The 22272-nt window shown below is 36.9% G+C and overlaps 2 protein-coding genes across 2 annotated transcripts; one reads left to right on the plus strand and one right to left on the minus strand.

Moving 5' to 3' along the window:
* Positions 1-509: 509 nt before the first annotated feature.
* On the plus strand, positions 510-7400 carry hapln3 (hyaluronan and proteoglycan link protein 3). Its single transcript, XM_046848967.1, has 5 exons — positions 510-624; positions 1125-1284; positions 1449-1820; positions 4111-4416; positions 6472-7400. The coding sequence occupies exons 1-5, from the start codon at positions 595-597 to the stop codon at positions 6756-6758; spliced, it is 1155 nt and encodes a 384-aa protein (XP_046704923.1). The 5' UTR covers positions 510-594; the 3' UTR covers positions 6759-7400.
* Positions 7401-9024: 1624 nt separating this feature from the next.
* Positions 9025-20608, minus strand: acanb (aggrecan b). Its single transcript, XM_046848964.1, has 16 exons — positions 20456-20608; positions 18122-18201; positions 17522-17905; positions 17130-17304; positions 16653-16780; positions 16268-16561; positions 15767-16156; positions 15417-15606; positions 15066-15190; positions 13534-13827; positions 12166-13380; positions 11852-12007; positions 11680-11762; positions 11408-11555; positions 10978-11160; positions 9025-10463 (listed from the first exon to the last, which is right to left on the minus strand). Exons 2-16 carry the CDS (start codon positions 18192-18194, stop codon positions 10393-10395), a joined length of 3909 nt encoding a protein of 1302 aa, XP_046704920.1. The 5' UTR covers positions 18195-18201; positions 20456-20608; the 3' UTR covers positions 9025-10392.
* Between the last annotated feature and the right edge of the window lie 1664 nt (positions 20609-22272).

The raw sequence follows: 22272 nt of genomic DNA on the forward strand, positions 1-22272 counted from the left end.
ATGAAGCAAAATGAACAATGAATAGACATTTTACACATGAAAAGCAAAATATAAATGACAAAACAGGGTGGCACAGCTGGTAGCATTACCACCTCTAAGCTCAGAGGTCACTGCTTTAATGCTGAGCTCGTGTGGAGCTCATTCCATGTTCCCTGTCTGCCTATGTGGGTTTCTATAGGGTTCTCTGGCTTTCTTTGCAAAACTCCTGCAATGGACTGCTGGTGTATTCATGCATTTCAACTCTGGGATTGATTCCACACTAACACAATCGGTACTTCTAAAGATAAATGAATGAATGAAACAATAAAAAGCCATTTTTTGGGGATTATATTCTACTCATGTGTTTGTGAACACACTTAAGAACTGAACAGTAGACATGAATTAAGGACTGCTTTGTTTTAGATCTTTTGTTTCTTGATTTTTTTTTACCTTCTGCCTGTGCTGGTGTTGATACAGTGTAAGCTCGTGCTCGCGAGCAGCGAGGATGCCTCCGTGACGTCACCGCAGCTCTTCAGCCACGCGCGGAGGGGGAGCTCGGGTTTTAAACCCGGGCGGAGCGTGAACATGTGAACACATGAGAAAACAGTTCAGAGAATGCACCGAGCACAGCATCGTCTTCAGTCGGTAAGCAGCTTTTAATTAACCAAAAGCAAGTCATTCTTTTGTTGTTATTTGTCACAATTTAGGAAATTAGCACGATTTCGCGTGAAATGCGTTCATTCCTGCATGCAGTTTGAGAGAGAAAAAGCAATAATTGTTCGGTATAGGCGAGTATCCTATACACCTACACAGTAAGAAGAGAACGTCAAAATGCATGCATTAACAAAAAAATGCAGTTTACGAAAAGAAAAACACTTTATTTACCCTGTTTGTTAGAGCTTCATATCTGGCAGTCAAATGTTCTTTAGCCTTTGTCTTAATGTAAGTTCAGGTCAAGTAGATTTTATTGTTATATTGCATTCTCTTAAAAAAATGTAATAAAAATAAATAAATAAAAACACTGCAATCAACAATAAGAGCAAAATATGCAAAACATCATATCTGTTATGAGTGCAAGGTAAAATATGAGTGCAGAAAACTGTACATTTTTAAAATAAGGGTTAATTATACGTGCTCTTGTGTAGGATGTTGTTTGGAATAGCAGAGGTCTGGTGAAGATGAGGATGAAGCGCCCTCTGCTGCTGCTCATGCTGCTGCATCTTGTGCACGCGAGTCAGGCCCTGAGATACTCCAACAGTTTCTACTATCAGGACTTGTCACCTGATGGCAACGCAAATGGAGAGAGTATGTCTAGCTGTGTTACCTCACATTATCAATTTGTTGCATCTAATAATAAACAGTGTTGCAGTTTTGCTAAATTAGTTATAGTTCCTATTTTTTTGCATTTTGACATAGCTATATATAATGTCTTTCTGGCCCTTATTAACCTTCTCCTTAACCTTCCCTAGTATACTTCAGTGGTGTGCGTCTTCACGTGGAATCTCCACAGGCGTTGGTGTCTGCTGTACAAGGAGGCAACGTGACCCTTCCATGTGTATACCGCTACGAGCCGGAGGTCAGTGCTCCTCGCAGGACAAGGGTGAAGTGGTTCTGGCAGCCTAGCACAGGTGAAACCAAAGAGCTGCACGTCATGGCAGCTTTTGGCTCCCGTCACAGGAGTTACGGCGACTTCCGGGGTCGTGTGCGCCTACGCCGGAGCACTCCAGGTGACGCGTCTCTGGTCATCAACCCACTTCTGAGTGACGACACTGGGCGCTATCGCTGTGAGATTATAGACGGCTTGGAGGATGAGAGCATCACAGTGGAGCTTCAGTTTCGGGGTGACGTAATTGTCTTTAAAACTTATTTGCAACATAAATAGTTGCCATTTTTATTATTATTTAATAGGTATATTATAATTTAATTTGCAATTAGGGATCATTTCATAAGGTGCACCAACTATGTAGGTTGCATTGTTCCATGCTGAAAAAAAAAACTAGTGGACAGTCCAAATAGGACTAATAAATTTACTAACATTTAAGTTATTTGACAGATGTCCCTTATCCCGAGTGACTTACAATTGAGCAGTCATTGGTTAAGGGACTTGCTCAAGGGCCCAGCACTTCCAATTCAGTGGCTAAAGGAAACTGCCGTAATTGTGTTAATTGGGTCTCTTGTTTTAATAACACCATTATAACCCTTTTGGTGATGCTCTGTTTTACTGCATTTCTGAATAATATTGATGGTCTCAATAGCCATGGTGTCATAAACACATCACTAAAGGCCTAGGTTGGGAATGTACAGCCCACACTGTTTACAACATCTTTGAAACATTGTAGATCACATGTTGGCATCTACTGGACACAAGTTCAGTTCACCAATATCTTGGCTTGCAGATATTGTTAAAAAACAAACAATATAATGAAAACCATTTAGTAATGTGTTAACAGCTGATGTGTTGTACTGGTATTGCTAGTGGAAACCATCAGATTGATATAATAGTTGCTTTTTTTCAGCAAGGTAGGTACATATTTACTGAGAAGAATGTTTGTTGGTATCCTTACAGGAAAATTTTACACTGCATATTTTCTTTATTCAAAAGAGACATTTATACCACACTGATGTCATAGCGCATCATACATTTTTTTTTTCTAACGCAGTTTAATATTTTCTACCTACTGTCTTGGCCGATTCCTGCACACCAGTCAGCATTCTCCTATCATGCAACATCTACCAACTAGAAAGGGTGAAGACTAACAATTTCTTTCTCTACAACACACAAAGCCATTCAACTGCAACTTTTCAATTTGCTGCTTGTTATCAACAAGCAATGCAACACACTCCAAGTGCTATCTTCTCTTTTCCACATACATGAGCTTACAAGCATTCAGTATTAGCAGTATTAATTATTGTGTGCCGTAATTCCTAGCCAGATAACATGGCCGGTTTTGCTCATGTTGCACTTCCAGCTATGGCTTTGGTACGGAGAGCAAGTTTGTACAGTCTCAACCTTAAGTGATAATTGTAAGATTTGCTGTTAGCTGCTCAGAACACAGAACAAAAGCTTCTTTTTTTTTCTCACTCTGTCAAAGTAGAAATTTTGGAACCAGTTTTGTTTAAGCAACTAGACAGACCCTTTCATCAGGTAGTTGAACTGCATTGTGGGTGATGTAGAAAACAAAAAGCAAAAAAGTAAAAATAGACCAACATGCTCTACATGAAAGAATTTCATTATTCCTTTTTTTTAAATCTAAACTTTTGTACTGCTAGTATCATACTGAGATATATATTTATTGTTATGTTATGTTATATATATATATATGTATATACTATCTTTTATTGTTCCCATATTTTATATTCAGTTTTGATTTTTCCAGTAATTTGCCAGCACTGTGTGCCCTGTCTTTTAGTGGATATGATCTATTATACCTTTGACCAGATGTTATTAGTACATCAGGATTTTTAAGCACCACAACAGGAATTCGATAATCAGAAAGTACTGGAACAAATATGAGACTTGATTATGACTAACGCATTATTGCATGGAAAAATCTATTAATTGTCTCTCATTGTAGATTTATAATATTTATCAAGACATAGTGTTCAGTGGGCACTCAGTGTTTATAACACTTCAGCACAACTGGTGTGCCTGATACATTCATACAAGCATGATATATGTTCCAAGGTCACCCCCATATTAGTTACATAAGTACTGTTTTGAGATTGATCCACCAGTGAAATAATACCACTGGTGCATGGTCCATGGTAGATGATGCATATGGCAGTCTCTTTCGGTGGATGAAAAAGAGAGAATAGTAGAGGGAGGATGACATAATGTGCAGAGGAACAACCCCAGAAGGGCTACAATCAGTAATTACATGCCTACAGTTGTACCTAGTAATTATATACCTACAGCTGCACATATTGTACATTCTGAAGACATTGCTTTTTTGTCGTTTTGACAGACACTGCTTTAGGACAGCATCCACATATAGTGTCACTATACTGTACTAAGGGGATACTTTGAGATACTGGAAAATGTATAATTTTGCATCAACAATTTCAGTATTGGGTGTGTAACTATAGTGTTTTTAAAATGACTTGAAATCACAGTTTGGTTGCCTCCCACAGGTATAGTGTTCCCATATTTCTCTCCTATGGGTCGCTACCAGTTTAACTTCCAGGAAGCTAAAGATGCATGTGAGCAGCAGGGTGCTTGCCTCGCCACCTTCGAACAGCTGCTTGCAGCCTGGGAGGAAGAAAATCTTGACTGGTGCAACGCTGGTTGGCTGGCTGATGGGACAGCACAGTACCCTGTATCAGTGCCTCGAGATGCCTGTGGTGGTACAGACCTGGCACCGGGTGTCAGAAGCTATGGTGTACGCCACAAAACTCTCGACCACTTTGATGCCTTCTGTTTCGCTTCTTTGATCAAAGGTGATCACTATGCGTTATCTCGTACGGCTGTGCAAAAGGATTTATGTCGCACATTCACCTTCCACTTTTTCAGGAACAGCTGTACACCTGCTTTATGCAGTGAATGAATCAGCCAGTCATATCTGTTTCACGCCTGTCAGCCAAAAACAGGAAACTGAGGTCACAGGTTTTACCAATTTTCACTGCAAAGTTCAGATTAAGCTTTGTCAAATGTAGCCTCAGATTCCTCTTCATGGCTGACAGAAGTAAAACACAATGAAATCTGCACACATTTAAAAATTGTGTTTGTTCTACAGTACTTTTTTTGCTTACCATGATTGTAAAGCATGGTCATATAAGTAGTTCTCCTGTCAACTCAAACAAATCTGACCTCTAGGGATATTTTTGCCTGAAAACAAATTTGAAACAAACAGCTACATTCAAAGTTGCTAATATAATTTTTTATATTTTGATATTTTGATATAAACATTAACTGAAGCTCTTAATCAGCTAATTGGATAAGTGCATAAATGAACAGGGGTTTAATGTTAAGTGGCCAGTAATTGTACAGTATCTACCTATATAATATACACTCTTGGAATATAAAGGAGTACATCAAGGGTTCTTTAAGGATTCATTCAATAATTAAGAGTTCTTAGCATCTACTTGGACTATTGTCTGATAGGGAAACACTTACACAACTGATACACATACTAACCAGAAGCCTTGAATTCAATATTTCTTTGTCCTGCAAAAATCTGAGCAGTTTTAAAAAGCACTGAGTTTAACTCTTGAAAATGTTTTCTAATAGAAGAAACTGCTCTGAGATTTTCCACTGTGGAAAAAAAAAAAAAACAGCAGGTGTTTTTACAGAATTTGAAGGAGCATATGACTCATTACAGCTGGGGCAAAAATTGCATCTCCACCCAAAGGCTGAGCTGAAGAGCCATTTGCGCCTCTGATGAAACCAGCAGATCATGCATATCAAATACACCCTGGCCTTCAATGATTAAAAAAATACAACTGGCCTTGGCTTTGATATCTAAAATTCTCATGAGTCTCAGTCGTCAAAGAGCAAAACTGTTCTCAGATTATCTCCAGCGATAGTCACCTCTCAGGAATCTGTTCTCTGGCTTGTATCTTTTCCTAATTAGTCTAACGTTACACATCATTAGATCTTTGACAAGAAATCTGTTTTAAAACTCAGACTTTTTTGGATGTAGTCAAGGATGGAATTCATTCGCACTTAGTCGAAAATGATGGCTTGACTCTTTTGCCTATGACAGACTTCAGCTGCGCGCTCTTACTATGAAAGGTACAAATATAAGTGCATCTTTATACCTAACCAATGCTGGCAAATGTATACATGCACTAATCCTACAGGCTTTAACACATGACTAAATTGTATATGTACACTAATAATAACGTTAATAGTAAATTTTAATATTTGCAATATTTAAAAAAGAATAAATTTCTTGACACAATTTAAAAACCATTAAAAAGTTGCTTAGAGACCACATAATACACATTAAACCACTCAGTTGGTACTGTGTTATAATACCGAATTCCCTTTCAATCTGAATTGATTTAATAAATTGATTAAAACTAATGGTAATTATATGTACCATATGCTAATTATTTATTTGTGTTTGTTTGTGTAAGGTTGTGAGCAGAGTTGATGCAAGAATGCTATAGATGATATAGACTAGATTCCCACTAAATGTACCATATAAAATATAATTGGTTTTAAAACAGACTAACTTTAATAATATGCTGGATTTTTTTATTTTATTTTTATTTATAGCATTGAGAATTGGGGATGATTATTGTAGCCTATTATTTAGATAACCCACGTTGTTTTTTTAGACTGATTTTTCATTATGAACCTGCGCTTTAGTAATTTCTTATTATTCATTATTTACTTAACTATTATGTAATATAATATAATAAAGGTATAAAGGCTCTCTTGTGAGAAATTCCTGAGCTATTCTGCCCTGATCAGCTGTATAACATCTGTAACCTCTGTTTTAATGATGACAAAAACAAGCTGAATGATTGTTCTGTTCCTGGTTTTAGGTGAGGTTTACTTCCTGCATCAACAGCATAACTTGAACTTCTCTGAGGCAGTGGAGAAGTGTGTGCAGGATGGTGCTCAGATTGCTAAAGTGGGTCAGCTGTATGCAGCTTGGAGGTTTGCAGGGTTGGATCAGTGTGATGCTGGGTGGGTGGCTGATGGAAGTGTGCGTTACCCAATTACCAACCCCAGAGCGAACTGTGGCCCATTCGAACCTGGAGTGCGGAGCTTCGGCTTTCCTCCCCAGCATTTAAAATATGGAGTTTACTGTCACAAAGTCAGATGGTAATATACTGAAACAACTTTGGTCATCTGTTTTTAATTTCACTGAACACAAAGGCCTGGCAGATTATGTATGCTTTGGTCAGTCACCTTCAAATTTTTGTATTTCAAATAAAGGGTTTTAGAACTGTTCCCGTGCATCTGCAAATGGTTTAGCATGGATTAAATGGACTCAATTGTTTTCCACTATTACTTTAACTGATTTTATACATATATGTATAATTAAACATTAAACCAAGTGTTGCTCAGGGAATAGGTCTGCAAAAACTGCCCTTGGTATGCAATCTTACATCAGCTATACCAATGTACATTCACTGTGCAATACATGCAGTGTGTTCTGCCATCACATGTATTATATTCATTCACACACACATACACACATACAGACATACAATCTTTACATTTCACATACATATAGGTGCAACAATGCAATCCATAATTAAAGGTCATTTTTTACCCAAAGGTCTGTGATATATTTTTGCTCATATGACTAAAAGCTTTTCATATGTGTTATCCTACATATAGTCAATTGTTTAATTTCATTAATTCTGTTTATCCCATAGTTCATGCATGTGTTTATTACAGTTTGTTTAGAAAGAAAAACAACATGCAAATGTTAACTATCATTTCAGATAATAAATTTTTTTTTAAAACACATTTTTTGTGGTTATTGCTGCAATAATATTGTAATCATTTATTTTCAAATATAACATGGCATGATGGTGCAGTGTGTTATGTTGCTGCCACAGGCTTCCTGGTTTGATCCTGAGTTCAGACTTAGATTTTTTCTTGTTCTTTTTGGGTCTGTGTGGGTTTTAACTGTGTTTTCTGGTTTCCTTTAAAAACATGCTAGCAGGTTGATCTGTGACTATAGGTGTGAATGAGTGTTCAACTGTGTCTGCATGAGATAAGATGAGTCCCGATACCACAAGACATGTAGCCTTAATAAGTCAGAGCTGTTTTGGCAGCACAATTTAGCCATATTTTTAAAACTGATTAAAAGCTGATAATCGAATCTGCTGCCACTATTATAAATTACCAGCTTTGTCATTTTATCTATATCTTTATTTATGTCTATATGTAGTTGACTCAGCTTTAAAATTATTGTACAAATTTCATGTATTTAATAACCATGTGCTCATCAGTCAAAGGGGTCCTTAACTTCATTTTATCTATTAACATATGGAAGCTATTAAATGCTCCTATAAATGAAAATAAATAATCAGTCCTCTTTAGACCAGAAATCCATTACAAACCAAGGACTGTTTTCAAAAATCACATTACTAATGTTTGCAATATGGACTGGATGGCACATTGCCAGGGTCCCAGCCTTTTTTGCAAGATTTTATGTCATATCATAGGGTTCCTCTGAGAACTTCAGTTTCCTCCCACCTTCCAAAAACATATGAGAAAACAATATGTAGACTGAGGACTTTAAATTGCTGTATAAATAGATGTGTTTATGGTGTTCTGACATGCCATACAGTGTGGATTCTTATTTCATTCTCAGCATTCCTGATTCCTCTCAAGTCGGACTAGGATAAAATGGCTATTGAAGATTAATAAATGACCACAAAAAAGGGATCACTGCAATGACGGTGATGATGATTATTATGATGATGAGCATTCAGCATAGTCTATCATTGGGAAAAAAAAATGGGTTGCTATGTTAATTGGGAATTTTCCACAAATGTATTTCATAGAGTGAGCAGTAGAGGGCACACTAAACTCTTGTGTGTAAAGAATCTTGGATGATAAATGAGTGATATAAAGCCGGGCACACACACAGAGCCTTTGCTGGACCTCATACTCGAGCCATTACTTTGAGATTTACTTTTATACATTTAGGCAAATATAATGACTGGTCATTTTCTCGTTTTTCTAATTCATAGACATCCTATTTTACACCTGCTTTCCCAATTATGAGGGTTGCAGATAATTGGGGGTGATGTTAGAATGAAAGGACACCAGTGTTGCTGTCGTTTTTTTCTCTGCGGTGCTCTGCATGAAGGTGAATATTGTTACCTATGAAAGACATATTCATGGGCCTGTTTTTTCCTCTCTGAGATTTTTGAAGATAGGTCTATTCAACTAAATAAGCTGTTTATGCAGAAATCATGCAGGGATGAATGAGTGCAAATGGGTGATACAGTATGTCTAAATAGTAAATGATACTTATTTACAACTGGAGTTATAGAACATCATACAGCATGTGTTGTTATTTAAAAAGTCACACAAACCAAAAACAATTTAAAATAGACATGTAACAATTCTGGCCTTTGTTTCTGTTTATTCAGTAGACACAGGTGTGGCACTCAGATAACTATGAGCTCAGTGTAACAGTAGACAGCAAAACAATGGCATATAAAAGTGCAGGCTATTACTCTATATGACTAAAATACAAACCAGTGCAATAATCACCGCTTAACTTACAGAGAGGGTTCTGGGTTATCCCAGCTAATATTTGGCATGTGAACATGTTAATATTTGTTCTGCCATCTTCCAATATTGGAATATATATATATATTTTTTTGCAGGTAGCTCTATGCAATCCTATATCTCTCTGCAATATAAGCACAGCTTCATATAGGGACCAGCTTTCCGAAATGAAAAGACAATCAAATGTGCCTCAAGCTTCCAGTCCTTAATAAATAATGCTTTTGTTTCAGTTGTTGAAATAAATCATGAATGATAAAATCCGATTCAACAGCAACAGAACTAAAACGGATGTTTTCACTTTTCACAGTTTTACTTGCTTTCTGTGATGAAGCTAGGCGTACAAACAAAAGACAAACAACAAAGGACGAAACAAAAACAAAGATCGTGTCCTCAGAATTAATTTAAAATAATTTTGAGTTTATTATATTCAGCTGTAGTCACTGAAGCCTTTTGTCTTTTTATATGTGTTACTCTAATGCCCACCCTACAATCACTCACTCACTTTTATGAAAAAGCAGAGAATATGATGCAAAACCGGAGATATGAAGTGACAGTGTCACCAGTTGAGCATTAAGAAATCTTTTCATGTAGTTTGTTACCAGGGCTTCATTTTGTTCACACAATATATTCAGCTTGTTATTTATTAAAACTAAAAGATTATTAAATTTTTTTTTCAAATTTATATATATATATATATATATATATATATATATATATATATATATATATATATATATATATATATATATAAAATTAAATTTTAAAATCAATTTGATTGTAGTTACTGGATAATTCCATGTAGTAATAACATGCTCACGCTTGAATAAGTAAAAAAAAACAAGTTGAATTTTTAAGGGGTTAACTTTGGGTTAAACATTGGATTGAATAAGAAATAAAACTGCTTAATGGTGGGAAGATTTTCTTTCCTTGAACTTTAACTCAGAAAACTTGCTCATTCTTCTTTTTCCCCAACAGCAAAACACTGAGCAACACTTGAAAATAAATCAGCCAGGCAGACTACAAAACAGAAGGAAATGTGCATCATTGTATAAAGTGGACCCTGTTACCGAGGCTACTGGATTTCTTCTGGGCAAAATAAGACTTGTGCAGAGATGTATTTTTTTTTTTTTTTTTTTTAACTATCAACAGTTCTCTAGATGATTTGAAGTGCGTGCCTTGTGTCCTGTGCAGAGGACCATTCTTCATGTTCGACTGCTGACTGCTTTGGAATGCCTCTTAAGGGATCTTTTTTGAAGTCTGTTGTTTGTGGTACCTATTAATTCAAAAAAAATAGCACATAAAAAAAAAAACCATGGTAAATTGACTTTTAAGAATGAAGTATCTTTTATAATAAAGTAAATCTATACAGTATGTGTGATATGTTGTAATTACATTTTTGGGGAAAGGGTGGACATAAATAAATGACCAAACTATCACATAACAACCCTTCTTACACAATATGCTATGATCTAGAAATATATGATGTTTTAGCGCAGACAATTTACTTTAGTAAGGGATCATGACTATAGCCTAGTTTTTTCTTCTACAAAGAAATTGCTGAATTAGTTATGTCTGTATTTTACTTTAATAATGGTACTCTGAACGTAGTCAGTTGGGTTTCCCAGACTGGGAAGCACATTAGAGCTTTGATTTTACTAATGGGTCTGTTAATAAATTTATCCACAAAATGATTTTGCCACCCCTGTGATTTGTACACCAGCTATTACAGTATAAAAACTACAGTAGTACTCAAATTCGGTGTTTGTATGTGGAAACTTTAGACTCACTTTCTACACATTCCACTTGAGGCTCTTCCCATTGGCCGTCTGGCATGCAGCGTATCACAGAATGGTGGCGCTGTCTGAATCCAGGGTCACACTGGTAGCGGATGATGGAGTTGATTGGGTAGTACTCCCTACTGTTTCCTAACATCCTGGCATTTTGAACCACCGGAGGTATGGAGCATTTGACTGGATGAGAAATTTGAAAGGATAATTTTGTTTCTATGATACTGAAGGCTTTCAAAAACAAAAAACTAAACTCTCAGGGTCTTCTGATCAAGATTTCGCTTCCACTTTTGTAGTACGCTTATTCATTTGCAGATATGTACTGTTGTATATCAATCTTCCTTGTATTTTATTGCATAAACAAGATAAAATTTAGTATAAAACTTTGTAGCATACTGTGTCATGTATGTGGCAACTATGAAGTACTTACCAAGTGTGCTTTTGCATGTGAAGGGCAGATAGTAGTTACAAGGCACCTTAGTCCACTGGCCAAGCTCAGTCCTAATCATTGCTACACAGTCTTCTGCCTCATTAATATTTAAGCTTTCTGACTGGTTTGGTCTCCAATTTACAAATTCCTGAAAAAAGTTGACAGTTAGTTGTTAGGCTGAGTCATAGATTTATGCAGAGCGTTTACATTTCACTGTACATTAGTAAAGCCATTCAAGGGTTATAACTAAATTATTAAGATTAAGACCTCACCAGAGGGCTTCCATCTGTCCAGCTGAACTCATTTTGCTGGTCTCTGTCACTGAGTCCAATCCACTGGTATTCCCAAATGTGACCTAGGTAGGTTTTAAATTGGATTCATAGTGAGAACCGCAATAATACAATCATAAACAGATTACATCTAGCAATGTATTTCCATACTTACTGTTGACAAACATTTGCTCTTTCTTGAAAGTGATGCTAATCAAATGAGAGTTTAGCTCTTGGCAGTGCTGTTCAGCAGATGTCCAATTCATCCTTTCAGTAAAGTAGATATAGCAGCTACCTTCAAATTCCACCCAGCTGTCTGCACATCCATGTGCTGTTAAAATATTATCCAGGGTCAGTTTTATTATTAAATGAGCAGGCTAGCAAAATGTATTATTGGCTCAAGTTTAGTTGAAGCAACAATGTGGTTATAACTAAAATGGCTTATGATTTTTACCATAGGAAAAACTTAACAATGAGTGACTGTTTTACCCTCAGTAACAGTGGGCTGGTCTATGGTGGATGGCATCAGGTGCACTGCCAAAGGACTGGATGTAAATGTTAATGTGGTTGTACTGGTGGTATTGATAAGTGAAACATCAGTGCCATTAACATCCTCCAAATCTAGAAGCAATTCGTCTCTGCCATGTATATCCTCTTCATGAGAAGGACCAGAAAAGAAAACAGTGGATTCATAGGTTTTGTTGTGAATTTCACTAAATTCAGATCCATTCATGATATCACCACTATGGATACCACTGAGTCCAGGGCTACTTAAGACATCACCACTAGGCACTCCACTGAATCCAGAGCTACTGATGACACCATCACTGGGGACTCTACTGAAACCAGAGCCACTTATAACAGCACCACTGGACACTCCACCAAATCCAGAGGCACTTATGACAGCACCACTGGTCACTCCACCAAAACCAGAGCCACTTATGACATCACCACTGGGCACACCACTGACTTCAGAGCCACTTATGATGTCACCGCTGGACACTCCACTAAATCCAGAGCCACTTATGACATCACCACTGGGCACTCCACTAAACCCAGAACCACTTGTTATGTCACCACTGTGGATCCCACTGAATCCGCTAACTTCTGGTTGCCTTCGAACAAATTCTTGCTCTGTTTTTGGCTGTGGAAATGGTATATAGGTCACTACATGGTCAACCAATATAATCCTATCTCCACTGCCAGACCCGGAGGACAGGTCACCAGACCCACTTTTATCCTGTCCAGATCCATCACCTGATCCTGAATGGTCTCCACTGATGTCGCCAGATTCCATTCCTGAGGTATAAATTACTGCACTTCCGTCCAATGCTTCTTGAGCCCCTTTTATGGTAGATCCCTCTGCAGAGAGCCTTTCTACACTGTCCTTGAAGCTGACAATGATGCCTGAGCCATCATGACTGTCATCAGATCCAGACACATCCCCACTGAAGTCTGTGCTGCCTGACACATCTCCACTGGGGAAGCTAGTACTGGAACCTTCAGCAGAAGAACGGCCACTGCTGTATGCATATTCACTGGAGAAGCCACTACTGGAACCTTCAGCACTGGCAAAGCCACTAATAGATACATCTCCACTGGGTTGGCCACTGCTGGAACCTTCAGCAATGGGAAGACTATTGCCAGATACACCTTCAATGGGGAACACACTGTCGGATCCATAATAACTTCCTGCCACAGATCCTGGAGAGACAAGAAGAGGAGTTGAAGAATGTAACAATCCACATTCACTAACTAAAATATTTTAGTTAGTTTTATTGTACTGAAATTGAATAGCTGTTCAATGTTGATCTATGTCCTTTATCATATTGCTATTATGTGACCTGCATTTAATACCTCTTATACAGTAAGCATCATATTTGGAGTAAATGTCTGGAAATCCAGTCTGGTCAGGGTTAGCATAAATAGTATAAACTCCTGTTTTATTTGCATTACAGCTTAGATATGGCATTTGAACTGGGTAGCGGACACTGCCATCAGACAACCAGCCTGGGTTACAGTTATGGAAGCCTTGACTCCAGGCTGCATACAACTCCCCTGTTGTAGCAAGGGTGGCATTCTGGCTATGGCAGTAATCCTCTGCCTCTTGATAGGTGAGGTTTGCCAAGGAATTGACGTGGAAGACGTCCCCTAAAAACAATGAGAAAAGAAATATGTTAATAGGTTGAACTTTATAACACACTCCCAAAGGTATTTATGAAGGAAATAATTATGTATAAGTAATTCTTCAATAACACTCACCTTACTCCTATTAACGACTAGGAACTACTAGTAAATTCACAATTGACCTTATATAACCCCAAGTTTATAACACTAGGTGCTGTGTCAAATGTAAATAAAACCAGAATGCAATGATTTGCAAATCTGATAAGTTAAAATATTATTCACAATAGAACATATAAAACATATCCAATGTTAAAGCTAAGGAAATGTACCATTTTAAGGAAAAAATATAGTAGTTTTGAATTTGATGGCTGCAAAATGTCTGAAAAAAGGTGGGAAAGGGCCCAGGGAAAAATTAAAGAACAGTTTGTATTTCACTTTGCCTCAGTCTATTTTAAGTGAGCTTTGGACAAGAGAAGATTGTGGCATTTCTGGATCATGTTCACATATGGCTTCTTCTGTGCATGATAGAGGCATCCAACACTGCTTTTTACCCCTGTCCTTTGTGTAGAGATTTTTTCACATTCTTCTTTTCATGATATTATATCCTGTAGATGGTGAGAAATCTTCGGAATTGTATGTTAAAGAACATTATTCGGGGGGAAAAATGTCTTTAAAATGTTACATTTGCTCTGTTAAAATTTTTTGTATGTTTTCTATGTACTATTGTGAATAAAATATGGGTTAATGAAATTCACAAATCATTGCATTCAGTTTTTTTTTTTTACAGTTTACACAGAATCCCAACTTTTTAAAAATTGGGTTTGTAGTAATTACTGAGCCTTATATCATCTTCTTCTTTCCGCTGTTCCCATTAGGGGTTGCCACAGCGGATCTTCCGTCTCCATACTACTCTGTCCTCTACATCTGCCTCTTTCAAACCAACTACCTGCATGTCTTCCCTCACCACATCCATAAACCTCCTCCTTAGCCTTCTATTTTTCCTGCTGCCTCCTAGCTCCATCCTCAGCATTCTCCTACTGATATACTCCATGTCCCTACTCTGCACATGCCCAAACCATCTCAATCAGGTCTCTCTCACTTTGTCCTCAAACGTCCTACATGCACTGTCCCTCTAATAAATTAGTGAGTTTTATATGCAAGTTTATATACAGTATATATAATATGCCATTGTGAGATCTTAAGACACTTTTACTTGGTGTTTTACTTCTATATAGAAAAGATATTTGCCATTTTAATCATACCCTTTATTTGGTTGATGTAGCAATACACATCATAGTGTTCATGTGCAGGCTTAAACCCATGAGAGATAACCCCTGAAGCATGCTGTTGATCTCCAGGGCACTCCTCAGGATAGGCATTAGGGTATCTGTTAAGAAAGAAAAAAGTTAAAACAGAAGTAACTTAAAACTATCCATAGAAATGTGTTATTGCTAAACAAACAAAACAATGAATTATAAAAAATGATATAATTAAAGACATTTTTTTTTCCTATTAATCTTTTAATGCAATCTATATAGGCAATTCACATGGTGTTTTCTCAACATTTTATGCTGTGGTTGAATACATAAAGAAGAGTATTAAAAAAGTAAGACCTGACAGACTGATCCTGGAGCCAGCCAGCATTGCATTGATGCAAGCCAGCCTCATAAGCTTTCTGCAACTGATTTGGTGTGGCTATTTCGGCTCCCTGCTTGCGACAAATCTCCTGAGCCTCATGAAAGGTAAAAGCATAATGCTGTAAACCCGATTGGTAGTAGAAGACCACTCCTTCAAATTCTGGCACTTAGGGAAAAAAAAGATAATGTTGTTATGATGTTATCTAATCATTTCTAGATTTTTCAGGTTTTAGAACCCAATTGATTGGAGCCTATTCTGAGTCTAGACTAGATTTATTATTTTTACAGTATATATTTATGCATTTCAGCCGCTTGCACTCACTTACCAATACTGGCATTATCTCTGGGTATCTCGAAGCCCAGAGCAGGACGTGCTGTAGCTACAGCAATAACATCATCACTTTTTGTGCTAGAAAAGGAAGGGGGTGTTACCATTGTGGTAACCCAGGGCTCATGAGTTATCAACTCCCCTCGAACTTCACCCCCAGTAGTGACACTTTCAGGAAAGGGGACTGGATTAGAGGTGATGGTGCCCACACTAAACTCTGAGTCTGTGGTCATGTAAATATCAGGTACGTAGGTATGGAGGTCTGTGGTAATTGAAACATCAGGTCCTATTGATTGGAAGTCTGTGGCCATGGAAATGTCAGGTACTGGGGTGTGGAAGTCTGTGGTTGCATACACATCAGTGTAAAGATCAGGTACTTCATACTCTCCTAAACAGTGAGAAAAATTCATCACTTGCAGCGGTGTATTTTCATGAATAAGAGTATATCTAGTAATAATAGTACAAAATGACATATTGAAAATGTAACCAATTTTTTTACCATCAAAGCAGATGACATCAAAGTGGGAGTCTGGTAGGGGGTAACCTGTCTGATTTGGAAAACGGTACACCGTCCGTACACCCAGGAGACCCCCACCACACTGTGGGCGGGCGATGTTGATAGGGTATCTCACACTTCCATCTGCTAACCAGCCAGCATTGCACACATCCATTCCAGCTTTCCAGGCCAAGTAGAGTTGCCCTGTGGTGGCCAGTTTGGCTCCGAGCTTCCCACACTGTTCAGATGCCTCAGAAAATGTAAACTTTTTAATAGACATGGAGTAGAAGACTCTGCCTAAGGATAAAATAACAGAATTGTAAAATAAAAACACAAGCATTGCATGCAGAGCATTTAATAATTATCTATATAAACATTTCGTTATTACCAGACATCTTCTCTGCAAAGCAATACACATCGTAGGTCTCATTATCATCTCTAATTCCATATGTACGTATACCCGGAAAATCTTCCTTGTCTCCCCAGCAAGGCTCCCTTGGCTCATGAATGGGATACCTGAGGTATATATGAATAAAAACATAATAATAAAAAATTTATAAATTCTATTATCTATTTAAATGCATGAATTATATTATTTATTATAAAGTTCTCCAAAAACAATTAGAAGAAATGGCAAAGAACTGTTACTGTTAGGTAAAGAACATTTTTTTTTTTGTTTCACAGAGAACTGCAGATATTCAGCAAATCATTTTTAACAATTTACCTATGGGATTAATAAAGTATTCTGATTTATGATTCTTTATTTCAGAATCATAATCAGAATACTTTATTAATCCCATAGGTAAATTGTTAAAAATGATTTGCTGAATATCTGTATAAAAGGAAATAGATTGAAACACAATACCTGACAGTTTGATCTGAAAGCCAGCCTGCATCACATTGATGAAACCCATCATCATAAGCAGCTTGAAGCTGTTCAGGGGTTGCAATAACAGCACTGTTCTCGATACAAGCTGTTTTTGCCATGTCAAAAGTCAAGCTATAGCGACTGGTTATGGGCCGATAGTGGAACACAATGCCTGAGAATAAAAAAAGAGTGCCACCTTAATTTTCCACAGGTGCTAGCAGCACAGAAAGAAGCCATATAAAACAAAACATAATATCTATTTAGGCTTTTAAAAGATATTTTCTTTCATCAATGTTTACCAGTTTAAATGATAAAATACAGAAATATAACCACAATATCAAAATGTCAAAACAATATTGTGTGGTTTTACCATCAGGCTCGAGTATTACCTTGAACATTCATCTCCACTGAGTCGTAGTTGTCCTCAGTGTCCTGAATTACCTCACATCGGTATGTCCCAGAATCGCTGGAGCGCAGCTCTGAGATCTCTATAGTGACATCTGTGGTAACTGAGGGATAGTTCACCATGGCCACCCGGTCCAAATAATGTGGCTCAATGTGTACTGCTCCCCTAAAGGCCACAAGTATGAGGCTTATTTTGCCTTGGTAAATGTAGCTCCACTTGATGCGTTGTGATAGTGGAGCAACGGTAGTTGCTTCAGGATTGTAGAATGCGTTGTCCCGAAAATAACAGGGAATGACCACCTTCCCGCCTAACAGGGGGCGTAGCGGCTGCCCCAGGGGGATGCTAACACTGAGGGTACTGTCCTCATCTGGCAAGACACATTCACTAGCCACTGTTACACATTCAACTACAGTAAAACACAATATAAATCACAGTTCTTTGTAATAACATAATGTCTAGTTTCTATGTTATTACATTACAAATTTTACACATGCATGTATGTCCAAAATAGCCCACAATAATTATTCGTTATGCTCCAAAATAACCCAGATCCATAGCATAGCAATAAAAACTAATTACTCACCATTTATCTCTCCAAACATTATTGTTGCTGAGGAGATGCTGAGGCAGGCACACAGTAGAAGAAAAGCAGCCATGGTTCACCTGTTGACCAACACAATGCAATACACCCCTTTTGAGAGATGTTATTTCTCATGCACAATAATGTATATTACATGTATCATTGTAAGTAAACTTGCATACTGTAGCTCATGACTACGAGAGAAAAGATTGTCAGCTTAAAAGATTTTTAATCATCTGATATGTTTATTCAAAGCTAGAAATGTATTACTGCTTCCCATGTACATTAGAAAGCATAATTTATTTAGTGATAATGGCTTCTCTGTTTAAAAGTGACCGCCTGGCTATAGCACAGTTTTTGCCTGAATAAAACTCTTTTAAATGCACTGAGCAACTTTCCTTTGGCAGGATCCTCACGGAGCTTTCTGTCTCAGACTCCTAATGGTACCGGAAGAAGCTGGTGGTTCCTGGCAAAGGATCAACGGAATCTAAATCAACTATCACACACTGATGCCAGTATTCTGTTGAAATTTCCCTGGTTTTATCTCTTTAACGGATGTTAAATGTCTTTAAAAAAAGCTATTCAGTTTACTGTGAACCACAAACTACAGGCTGCCTACAACTAAATATATCACTACATGTAAAACACTCCAGCTTACTGTTTAGCTGTACAAATTAAATCACATTATTCAATAAATGGTAAGAATTAGAAATTAGAAAATAGAAATTACACATTTTAAATAGTAAGTATTGTACTGAAATTCGGTAAGCTGGAGCCAGAAATACATTTATTTTTGATTGTGTGATGCAATCTGTTTCAACTAATATGGTAATCCAGGTCAACGCCTAACACCTGGCTTTTAGAGGAAACACATTGTCTGAGCTCCACACCCTTTGGGACTTCAGGGCTCACTTTCCTCACTGTCAAAGATCATTTGTGATAAACTTTAGTAGACCAACAGTTTCCTTACTGACTGACTAGCAGGTGCAGCAGTTGTTCCTGTACTGTCATTAATTAAAACAAGCTGATTATCACCTGATTTGCTAACTTTGAAAGGACAACAGCGTATATTTGTCTATTACTTTAGGCAAAACGTGAGCCAGAGTGGAACATATTCAACTAATCTAAAGGGAATTTATTATCCAATAAAAGCAACAGCTGCATAAAATGTTTTTTCCCCTCATGTTAAATGATTACCAGAGAGCAGACAGCATGTGTGGAATTTGGAGAATATACTAAATTGTTAAAAATCTGATTTTTAAGATAGCGTCATGATAAAAAAAAACTTTAAATAAAATAAAATTAAAAATATTTCATAATTTTATTATATATTAATACAATTCCTTAGTCAGTAATCTTATAAAATTGTCATTTTATCTCAGTTCTAAGGCTGAATTGCATGTCCTTAACTACTGGCTGTCTAGTCAGCAGATATTATGGGCAGTTATATGATACATGCTGACTGTGTCAGATCGCACCATTTCTACAGCCTCTCCTCAGTTAAAAAATGGACCTTCACGTCTAGGCTTGTATTCAGAGCTCATCGGTTTGGGGAGGAGCAAGGGGTTGAGCTACTCTACAGTGTCTTCATTCACACGGAGTGGTGTGTTCTTTTCCCATCAGGTAAAAACCAATAAGCAGAGTTCTGTTCGAGCATGGGCTGAGGCCAGACTGATGGCCAAGGCAAACACCTTGCTGTGTTCCAGAGGAGACTGTCACCCAAAAAAACAGCCCCAGGAGAGTCACATGCTCAGAACATTCACGTACACATATGCGCACACACACACATTCACATACCCACACTACAGTCTGGATCAGACTGCTGATAAAGTATAAATTTTTAGTATATAAATGGGAAGCATTTGAAAGCACCTGTTCATATTAGGTGCATATACAGGTATTAGGGTGATACTGCATAGTGTATATACTGAATACATATTTGTAATTATAAGATGTAACACTTTACATTGAATACTCTTATAAATGTGATTTCCCTCTATCCAAAAGTTGCTTACTAGAAATGAATTGTTGAATGTTACACCAAGATAGATTTTGTGGAAAATAAATATTGTTTATGCAGAAAGATTATTTATATTTATTTATCATCAATCTGGTGAAAATGAATCAAAGATTTTAAATATAAATATAAATCCTGATAGTTAACTAAAAAGTTACAATAAAAAGGCGGTAAATAAATAAATAAAGTATTAGATGGAGATAACGTTTGAAAGACAAAGATCTATTTAAATTTATCATTCTGATTTACATGCATATAAGAAAATTACTTCAAATAAAACAAATATAAACCAATATGCAGATCATATCATAAAAACTCACCAAATTGCTTCTGTCCTTTTAGCACGTTTTCTTGTTGCAGTGCTCCTTACAATGACCCAGGCTTCAGAGCAGCTTGCTGTTGGTTTGCTGTACTGCTTGCCTCCCCTGTGTGTGCTGGGAGCAGAAAGAGGTCTTATTCAAATTGGGCACAAGTTTAGCAAAGTGACACAGAGAGAGAGAGAGAGAGAGAGAGAGAGAGAGAGAGAGAGAGAGTGAGCGAGAGAGAGAGAGAGAGAGAGAGAGAGAGAGAGAGAGACAGACAGACAGACAGACAGACAGACAGACAGGCAGACAGAAAAAAATAGAGAATGTTGTTAACTGCTCCTGAGGTCCGTTAGTTGTAACAGTGTTTCTTTTTCTTTTTTTAAGCTCAGTTTACATATAAAATTAAGAATTCTTTTGGGAGCACAGTTTAGATTTAAATTCAACCAATTAAGATATAAAAACATATAATCACAAATGTACCATTACATGTATCGCACGTACATACAGTGCCAAAAACTTTTTTTTTTGAGGGATTGGGTTTGGAAAGCGGACCTAATAATTTCATTACTTTGCCACAGACAAAACTACCACTGTTCATCACAGCAGAGAAAGTGGCAGAGAAAATGCAAAAGAGAAAATGCAGAGAAATGCGAAAGAGTACTGGATAGCAGTTAAATATGAAAAAACTAAAGTACAACAAAACAACCTACATTTTGGTGTTAGTAATGAATTTATAACTGGCACCTCATCCTAATAAATCCTATACGTGTTTTATAAAGGCAGTTGCATTTGGAGGATAAACTGGTTAAACCGATTGACAAGATTTCATTATTTTAAACAGGATATTATTAAAAACCTTGGTCCTTAGTAATTTCTACCTTTTAAATCAAGGGCATAACAAAAAAAAAAAAACTATAATGTCCAAAATCTTAATATGTCCAACAACAAGTTTAAGTTTCTAAAGATACATTATATACATATATTAATATTGTATATATCTAATTTGACCAACCTTAACCCTTACCCTTACCCTAACTCCAGACTGATGGTAAATCTGAAGCAAACTCACTCAGGTGAAAGGTTACATTAACACTGCTAACACTGTAACAGTGTCACATACACCCACACAGATACACAAATACATATACAATATTCACACTAACTCTGTATTATTTATTATTATGGTAAGGGTCCTTGCTATTTTATTTTGGAATAAAATATGTGTATAACTGTATTATTGCAACATATTACTATATCTGTGCTAAAGAAAGGATTTAACTGTATAATATTTCATAGTGTCACAATATACAATTGGCCAACTACTGACTCAGTTATACATTTTAACTCATTAAATGTTCATCATTTAATGACTTACAAATGAATAACTAAGTAAATAGTTTCAATTTTTAAAAGTTTTCTAAAATGGACATGGTGTACAGATGTAATATAAGGAATACACCTGAGAAGACTTCTCAACTAAACATCAGCTTATGTCTTATGGGACAGGAATTTTTCACACTAAGCCTACAATTATCCCCAGACACTCTCCCTGCTGGCCCACATCAAATATTCTGTCCATCTTATTACGCATCTTGGGAATTCTGGGAAATCAAGTCACGGATAATTTATCCGTCATGTATTAAAAAGTAATGTGTCTAAAGAAGGCTATGTTATCTAGCCAACAAGTTATATCAGGCCTGCGGAAGCAAAATAAAATTTGGAACATTAAGATTAGGATTGGACAGCACTGTAAATACACACTGAGATTCCACTAAAACTTCAGTGTTAAACATCACATTAGATAAACAACAGTGTATAAACATCTGGTGATC

Source organism: Silurus meridionalis, chromosome 5 (assembly GCF_014805685.1).
Source record: "Silurus meridionalis isolate SWU-2019-XX chromosome 5, ASM1480568v1, whole genome shotgun sequence".
In the NCBI taxonomy this organism is placed as follows: domain Eukaryota; kingdom Metazoa; phylum Chordata; class Actinopteri; order Siluriformes; family Siluridae; genus Silurus; species Silurus meridionalis.